The 9,729-nt window shown below is 37.3% G+C and overlaps 1 protein-coding gene across 1 annotated transcript; it reads left to right on the top strand.

Annotated features, from left to right (window-relative positions):
* The first annotated feature begins 5,300 nt into the window (after positions 1-5,300).
* On the top strand, positions 5,301-6,147 carry LOC121799100. Its single transcript, XM_042198437.1, has one exon. The coding sequence runs from the start codon at positions 5,373-5,375 to the stop codon at positions 6,048-6,050; it is 678 nt and encodes a 225-aa protein (XP_042054371.1). The 5' UTR covers positions 5,301-5,372; the 3' UTR covers positions 6,051-6,147.
* The last annotated feature ends 3,582 nt before the right edge of the window (positions 6,148-9,729 follow it).

The raw sequence follows: 9,729 nt of genomic DNA, 5'->3' as shown, positions 1-9,729 counted from the left end.
TCCGGCACTCCTCCCCACCAGGCAAAATGCCTTGTAGGCTGCTGCTATTTTAGCCCACAAGTTGAGGATCCTCTGATTGTTCGAGGCGAGGGGGTCATCGCAGACACTCACCCACAAGTTGTAGGCATCATCGGACCCCCCTGCAACCCTTGCCATCCCAGCGTACCACCCCCGGATACCCCCTGCCCACCCTGCATCGCGGACCCACCGGCATCCCCTGCCATCCCGGCATACCACCTCCGGGTACCATCCCGGGCATCATCTGCTGCCAAGGGTAGTAGTACCCGGGCATCGGACCCCATCAACCTCCCACGGGTACCGTGGGAGTTTGAGACCCGCTCGTCCCCGGAGTAGGCTCGTTGTTGTGCTTCATTTCGCGTTGTTGATCATGTACAGAAATTAAGATAGAGAAAGTACTCGTTAAAACAAGTGGTGTGAATGAGAATGACGTGCAAATCACGTATATATAGTGTTTCGAAAAAAAAACCGCTCGCCGATCGGGAGGCTGCAATAGCGGCCAGCGCATCGGCGTGCGCTCGCCGGCTGCAATAGTTCGGCGAGCGGACCAGCGAGCTCCAAAAATCGGCGAGCCGGTGCGCTCGCCGCTATTAGAGATGCTCTTACGCTAGATGGAATGTTGGACGGCAACTACATTTTGAATTTTATTTATTTGAGGAGCCATTTTTATAAACGCTTTATAATGAGCAAAGTATATTTGGTTAGGTTTTATCTATGCATATATAATAGGGGAGTTTTAGAGATATTTATAATAATGCCATTTAAATTAAAAATATAACTTAATTAGAACTAAATCTATTAATGAATTTGTACATTTAAATGCCGTCAATTTTCATATACATATTTAGTTCAAGTAACATTACAATACATTTGATGAGATTAAAAAAATAATTTTTTTCCATGCACTAAATTTTTAATCGGCAGTTTCATACTTGAATGCATTAATCAAGAAATGAGATTGTTCTCATTCTAACTAAAAAGTTAAAAGCGCTATGTGAAAGGGATTTACGTGGAACACGTAATGTCATTTTTAATTATGACATTAGGAAGAGTTTGTATATTTGAATTCAAGAGACTCTTAATTATGAATTTGAATCCATGAGACATACATTCATATCACCATCGAACAATATATAAATGAGCCCATACATACACATTCTCAACCTAAAAATTGAAAAGGAACGGACGAACGGTGGTGGAGAATAAAGGGGAATAATTGGGGATGAAGCAGCGCCGCTGCAAAACCCATTTCTCTTAACGCAAGAATGAAATTCTATTTACTAGGTATGATTTGTACATTTAAATACTACTTATACATTTTTTCTTCTAATTTTCAAAAAACCTGACATTTAGAAAGCCCTTTCATTAATAGAGATCCCAATCACGACATTAGCTATAGCCCTCTACTATCAGTAAGGATTATCAAGTAGGCTGACCCAGTGTAAGATATCGAATACAAATCTAAAACTCCCAAAATAGAATAAATGATCAACAAAGTAAAATTGAACTGGGACGGAGGAAGAATTTTATTGATATTTGGCTCATTTGTTGGTCATGATGAGTATATTTTAAAGTTTTTTTTTTCAAACACCATCATGGTGGGGGGTTAAGGCAGACCCCCAACCTGTCTATATAAAAAATGAAAGGAACATACATCAACCAAGCCCAAAAGTGACTCGGTCCGCAAAGGAGATACAAATCACAAGAGCTAACAAAGCTACAATGGTATCCCCACAGACCGGGTACTAACCATCTAACTAACGAGAGAACTAAAATAAGAAGCAAGTAAATACAAGGATGGTGACCAAGGGTTGGCCAACTCCAAAGGAAAAAATAAAAACCATGAATCAAACCCACGAGCCAGTGTAGAAGTCATCCATCTCGATATCTGAATCTGAAGTTCGGATAGCCCAACTGATCCATCCTCACGAGCGACTTCAAATACCAAGGCACTGAATCCGCATCATAGAAGGTGATGGCAGGGATCTGGGCCCCCCTACCTGCCAGGAAATCGGCTGGCCGATTGCCCTCTCGATAGATGTGAGAGAACATGACCTGCAGCTGTGAGAGCAAAGTGCGAATGCGAGCCATGTGATGTCTCACATCCGCTGCTCCCCCGCGTCCTGAAGTGAACACCGCGATCACTGCTGCTGCATCCATCTCGACCCAAGGGTTTAGGATTTAGGTTTCAAGGTTTGAGTTTTTAGTGTATAGGGTCACTATATTGCAATGAAATGAATGTTTTGAAAGATGATTTAGGGTAGTTAAAAAAGTATAATGAATATTATAGTGGCAATAATCTAATTTTAAAGATTTATTTTAATACTATAAAATTATCTATTTGATAATCTCAGTATACTATTATTATAGTGAAATAGATAATTAATTTAACTATAATTTATATTTTCTAGCTTCTGAAAAATTATTATATTGATAAACTCACTTAAATGTTATTTAATACTAATAATTGATTTATTTTTAGTACAATTATAATCTTTCTAAAATTGATATGCACACTTTAATTTAATTTCAGGTTTATTATCACAAATAATTATGGTAAATAGTGTTTAATATGCACCATACATAAATATATTTTGAATTTTCTACAATCTCATTATTAATTAATTAATGAGATTAATTATGTTGTTTGAATGTTTCCTTTTTATTTTTTCCGCTTCTTATTCTCAATAATTAAATTAATTTTCATTCACATTAACAATAATTAGTAATTCATCATATTTATTTAAAATTTTATAAAGTTAAATTCACAATTGTTTATAATTTAAACAAAATATTTCATAATTGGAAGGTGTAAAGGCTAGCACTTCACCTTAATCTCAGCCGAGATCCCAGGATTAATTCGGTCTTCATTATTCTACAAATATTCGGATATATATATTCTGAGATTTCAACTCAAATCAACTTTACTTTTTTTTAGCCTTATAATCCATCATGTGAAAATTCAAAATTTTCTGAAAATGAAAAGTGAAAATCTAAGTGCGAAAAAAGAGAGGAAACTGAAAAGGATATACATGCTGTTTTCACTATTATACGTACCGAATATTTACCAAATATCTCATCAAAATAAATCATATCAGTTCACACTTGATCGATTCACCAAAAATAAAGTAAAAGATTTAAAGCTAAAATTAAGAGCAAAAGATGTACTAAATCTAGGACAGACACTGGTGACTGGCCCCCTTATAAGGGCATCCACTATAGGGGCGGCGCGCCGGCTGCCCCGGAACCGCCGCCGCCGCGGTTGACTATAGTGGGCTGGGCGTCCACCCCGTAGTGGACAAATTTTTTGGGGCGGAACATCCTTCGCAGACTAGGCGGCGAGGATGCGCCGATAGGCGCGCCTGTCTATAGCACATCGCGCGGCGATCCGACGATTTTTTGAGATTGGAGAAGGAAGAAGGAATGAGAGAAAAAAGTAGCAGGTAGTACACGTTTTTGGAGAGAGAAAGAAGTAGCAGGAAGAAGGGGCGTCAGTAATTTTGGAGACAAATCCTTTAAATAATTGACGATTATTTAAAATTAAATTTGTTTTTTTTAATTGTTCGTTGTACAATTTTACCGTTTCCAATACAACGAATATTTGGTCCAAATTACCTCGTTTTCTTACATTCCAATAATTTTAATTATAATTGATTTAAAATAAATGAAAAAAAATAAAATGAAAAGTGGCTAAAAATTTTGGGGCTATTGGAAGTCTTCACCTTATAGCTGCGGACATTTTTTTTGTGGTCACGGACAAATAAACTGAGGTTGTGGACAAAAAAGGGGCGGGGCTATTGGAAGTGTGCGCCTTATAGTGGATGCCCTAAGATGCACACTTTTACCAAAATTGAACAACCCATATCACAAAAGGTAATAGGCCGCCTGCAAATTTAATCCACGGGTTTCAGGTATACCCGACCCCGGCCCAATACCCGACGGGTTTTAGGTACCCGAAATCCGTAATTATGGGTTCGGGTACGGGTTTGGGTAGTTAATGTTAGAAATTTTCGGGTTTAGGGTACCCGAAACCCGTATTAGGGTACCTGACTAATATCCGATTAAACTCAATTAATTATGTATTTGTGATAAATATTTTTATTTAGTATAGGGCCTATGGCCCGTAGGATAAATCTAGGGTAAATTTATTTGGGTACTAGATTAGTTGGGTTTGGGTACCCGCATCGGGTATTAGGGTACCCAAATTCACATACGGATTGGGTATTGGGTAAGATATTTTTGAGATTTCGGGTTTGGGTACCCGCGGGTACCCGAATTTACCGGCCTAAAAGGTAAAATGTTTTAAAAGTAACGGAGTTTAGCCTTTGGGTGTTGGACCTCACAGATATAAGAAATGGGGCTATAAATATAATCCATGTATTCATACTATCTAGGACGGAAAAAGGAGCAACCGATGAAAAATGTAATCACTAATCACATTCTATAATTTGTTGTCTTGCAGAATATATTGAAATACAATATCATGAATAAATATAAATGATTTTATCTATAATTTGTGGCCCTAGATAATGAATGTTTAAAAATCTATTTTCCTTGAATATTTCATTAAGTATTATACACAATGCAAAACATAATTGTTTTGAGATATAGGAATTATAAAGCCTAAAGTAGGGGGGAGAGCACAGAAGCTCTGTAATTGTGCTGATGTACTAGTGCGGTTGATCTAAATCCATTCTTCCATGCGGACCATGCCCATTCCATAGCCAAAAGGTTGAAGAGATAGTCCACAAATTTTTCTAGTTTGAATTGCTACGCTAGTGAATTGCTACAATATGTACGCAATCGGGCAAAGATCTCCACATTAACTTAAATGCAGTGAATTCCTTATCACCTCAGATAAAGCCATAACGGGCTAGTTCACCAAAAGGCTCTTAAGGTTCTCGATAATCTCAATGGCAGTTTTTTCCGCACATTTCATAATTGAATGATAAATTGGTGTCATCAGATCAGTTCTCATTTGTTTCACTATTCATCCACACTACTAAAATTTTACACGTGTACGTTAACTTAGCATCCCATTGTCCCAAAAAAATCATCATGGGTAATTAATCATTCAAATTTTGAAAAATACAGAATAAATCAGAATTTGACCAAAATTCGTGATTTTCCACGTAATTAACACTTTTGGATGGAATGGCTCCTTAAATGAATTTGTATACAAGTAAAATGACAGAAAATAATATAGAATGAAATTGTAAAAATTACCAAATTGTTTTGCCACAACTATTTAAAACAAAATTCCCATTTTAATTTATGTGGAGTCTATTTGTTCGACTCCACAACCTCCAAAATTATCCAAACTAGACTCATTCCATTCCCATCGAAAGCCAAGCATGGACACCCTCTCAACCTCCCTCAACCCAATCTTCACTATCCCCAAATCCAATCTCAAAAATCACCACCACCACCCCTCAATCCCATCTACCACCACCAAATCCAAACCCAAAACCACCAAACTCTCAAACAAAACCACCTCTTTCACCACCCAAAACCACCTCCTCCCTCCCCACATCAACTCCTCTCGACCACCCTCGCCGCTCAAACACTCCAACCCACCGGAGCCCCACCGCCGCCCTTCCACGGGCTACGCCGTCGCACTGCTCGACGCCGCACGGCGCCACAACGCGGTGGGCGCAGTCCGCAGAGACGCCGGGCGGCTGCTGAGATGGCTGCGCGACGACCAGCTCCGCCACGTGATGGCGGACCCTGATTTGAAGGCGAAGGGAGAGGTGGTGAAAGAGGTGGTGAAGCAAGGCCGGTTTGAGAAGCATCTGGTTAAGCTGGTGAAGCTCTTGGCGGAGAAAGCTAAGCTGGAGTTGTTGGTGTCAGTATTGTCGGAATTCGGAAGGATTTGTGACGAACTTAGCGTGAGGAATGATCAGGTGGTGCTGTTTCCATGTGGGGTGAAAATGGAGGAATCTCAGATTTTAGAGATAGTTGAGAGGATTCAGAAGGTGACTGGAGCGGATAAGGTTACTTTAAGAGAATTAGTTCATCCTATATTTGTGTAATAATACTCCATTTTGATTTCTCATGCTCTGTTTAATTTGATTTGTCCCCATTTTTCAGTTTTCACTATAAATACAACATATTTGCGTTTTCTTTCTAGTTTATTTGTGTGTGATGGTTCGTTGGTTTTGATGTTAGGAATTATTAAGGCGGTAATTATATTTAATTTATCTCATTTATTAAGAAAAAAACCTGAGAAATGATATGCTACATATTTTATGTAAGTCTTTTTCTAATGATATGCTACATATTTTATGTAAGTCTTTTTTTAATGATATGCTACATATCTTATGTAAGTTTTTTTTAAAATTAACTCCTATATATAGGAGGTATATATCTTATGTAAGTTTTTTTTAAAAAATTAACTCATATATGAATGAGGAAATTACAACAACTGATGACAAGAGGGCTCGAACTCGGCACCTCATACAATAATGTCTAAACTTCTTATCGCTAGGACAAAGGCTTTGGACGCATACCTTATGTAAGTTCCTTATTAACCATTCTCGTTTAGCATTGTTTGTTTTGATATAATATATTTAGTTTGATTCTAGTACATTAAAAAATGTTATTGAAAATTTTAGAGTAAAGGTCAAACGTAGTCCTAAACATATGACATTTTTATGATTTTGGTCTTCAACATTAAGTTTTGAATTATTACGTCCTACACATTTAAACTCGGGTCGGAATCAGTCCAAAATGGACGGAACCGTTAAAAGCAGACGGTCAACGTCTTTTAAACCAGTTTTGATCCAATTAAATTATTAGGTGCGATTATTAGCACCCTAATTATCTCATTAATTTTTATTAGCAAAATAGTGAAATTAAAATACATAAAATAAATTAAAACGTAAAATGCAAAAAAAAACCTTCATCATCATCTTCTGAACATCTTCTTCAGAGAAATAGAAAACTTCACAAAATAGGAATGCAATATTTACAAACACAGATTATTATTCATCATCATCATCATCATCATCATCATCATCATCTTCAATGGTCCAAAAAAACCTTGTTGAAGATCATCTGATTGAATCTCACTAGGAGCTCGGAACAACGCCGTACGTCACAGACTCCACCTCTAGCTCTGACTGCTTCGCGAATCTCCCCTTGATTCTCGGCCTCGTCTCCGAGTACGCCTTCCTCTACCGTGCCGGATCGTCTTCTCGAACCTCTTGTTCTTCCTCTTCTCATGTACCTCATCACCCTCGCTTCTCTGTCCGTCCCACTGCTGCTGCCACCGCCGCGCTCTCATTCCCATCCGCCCCTGGCACCACCCCACCTCCATCGACGACGACGACACTTGTCGATTACAGTTCCAATACGCATTAATTAATTTCCAGCATTTCAACAGAATTTGGGTTTAAATTAGGGTTTGTGCTAAATCCCTAATTACTCTACTGAATTAGGATTTGAAAGGAGCATACACTTAAATACTCCCTCCGTCCCATTAAATATGCAACATTTGCTTTTCGGCACGAGATTTTATGTAGTGTTGTTTTGTGAGTTAATGAAGAGATAATAAAGTAAGAGAGAAGAAAAAGTAGAGAGAGTATTATTTCCATTTTTAGAAACGTTTCATTTTTAATGGGACAGACCAAAAAGGAAAACGTTTCATTTCTAATGGGACAGAGGAAGTAGTACTTGAATGAAAGGGAGCAGAAAGGAAATGAAAAAACAATTTGAAAAAGCTTACTTATCTTTTTTTTGTGCGTTCATGTTCTTTATTTTAAGCTTGGGACTTATATCTGTGGTAAATTGATCCATGTAGTGGTTGTAGGTGAGAGAGATGAGTGGAGATTATATTTTTGTTCCGTAAGGATAAGCGACGTCGGCCGGCGGTGGACCGGCGGCGGTTGAGTAGCCATTGGGCTATGAATTTGGGGCGGGATGGCCTGCAAGGGAGAAAGGTTTTGAATTTTTACTTTTAAATTTTTAGAATAATAATTTTTATTTTCTGAAATAATTTAAAAATTAATAAAAATGCTTAATTTGGTAAAAAAAAATTGACTAAATAGCTGTTGACCGTTACTTATAACGGAGCCGCCCAAAATGGACTGATTCTTGCCCGAGTTCAAATATATAGGATGAATAATTCAAAACATAATGTCTAGGACCAAAATCATAAAAGCGCTATGTTTAGGATCATATTTGGCCTTTACTCAAAATTTTAATATCACAAAATTCATAAAATCAAAGTTTTATTTGTTATTTTATTAATATATTTGAAATTATAAAGAAAATGTGCAAATGGAGCTTTAATTTTTTATGAATTTTGTGAAATAAAATTTTCAATAATATTTTATAATGTATCAAAATCAAACTAAATAAATACATTATATATAAATCGAAATGAATGACGCTAAATATGCGTTAAACGTGACTAATACTCACATAAGGAAGGTAGCATGTCATTCCTCAACAAAGCATTACTATGTTACCTTTACTGCATATAAATTGGCCAATTAATTAGATAGTCTAACACTCGACAAATAATTCTATTTTTATTGAAATTTTAAGTGAATACTCCATATAACTTGGGAAGATATATACATATTGGGCTACAAAAATTAGGTGGTCTCGCACTGTCATTTACCGGATATGGGCCTTTACATTTAATTTGAAATATGTACTAATGTCATAATGTGTATTTAATTTTAGGCGCATATATGGTGATACAAAATTTGGCAAATTAATTAATTTGGTTCTCTCTTATACATATAAAGTTGGTGGAAAATACTCAAATTAATGAGACATTACAGCATCCCCATCCGTGCTCTTGCCAACGATAACGGATATGGGCCCGGACCCACTTTTACTCTTTGCTCTTATACAAGAGCACAACACTCACATCCGTGCTCTTCCGCAAGGACAAACTCAAGGGTCCCACCATTCTATTATTCAATTTAAATAAAAATATTTTCACAAAATTAAAATGCATTAAAAATATCCGAAATACTATTACAAAATAATTAAAAATTACATAATTAAAATCCTAAAAAATTAAAAAGTACATAATTAAAATCCTAAAAATTAAAAATTACATAATTAAATTCATAAAATTAAAAAAAAAACCACTACCCGTGGCCGAATTTCGCCCAAATGTGTTTGATTAGGTCTTCTTGTAGCTCAATGTGGGATCGGGTATCGCGCATTGTGTTCCTTGTTTCGATCCTCTCGCCCACCGTCGTATGCACACCTCGGCGTGGGGGAGACCTCGCGGTTGAGCTTCCGGCTTCATCCTCGTCGTAAAAGCTAGCCGCCATCGATCCTTTGTCAGCTATAATCATGTTGTGCAGGATAATACACGTGTACATGATGTCGGCGATATTTTTCACGTACCACAGCCGAGACGGGGCCTTCACAATGTTGAATCGGGCTTGAAGGACCCCAAAAGCTCTTTCGACGTCTTTCCGAGCGGCTCTTGACGCTGCGCAAAAAGAACCCGTCTCGGGTAGGGGTGTGCATTCGGGTTTCGGTTCGGTTTTTTACCAAAACCGAACCAAAACCGAAAAACTAAATTTAGTTCAAAATCCAAACCGAACCGAACCCGAAAAACCGAAAAACCGAAACCGAAACACCGAAAACCGAACTTAAAAAACCGAAAAACCCGAACAAAATCGAAAAACCCGAAAAAAACCGAAAAACCTGAAAAAAATAAATATAATATAAATATATATT

Source organism: Salvia splendens, chromosome 4 (genome assembly GCF_004379255.2).
Source record: "Salvia splendens isolate huo1 chromosome 4, SspV2, whole genome shotgun sequence".
In the NCBI taxonomy this organism is placed as follows: Eukaryota; Viridiplantae; Streptophyta; class Magnoliopsida; order Lamiales; family Lamiaceae; genus Salvia; species Salvia splendens.
This window is presented reverse-complemented; position numbering and strand designations above follow the sequence as displayed.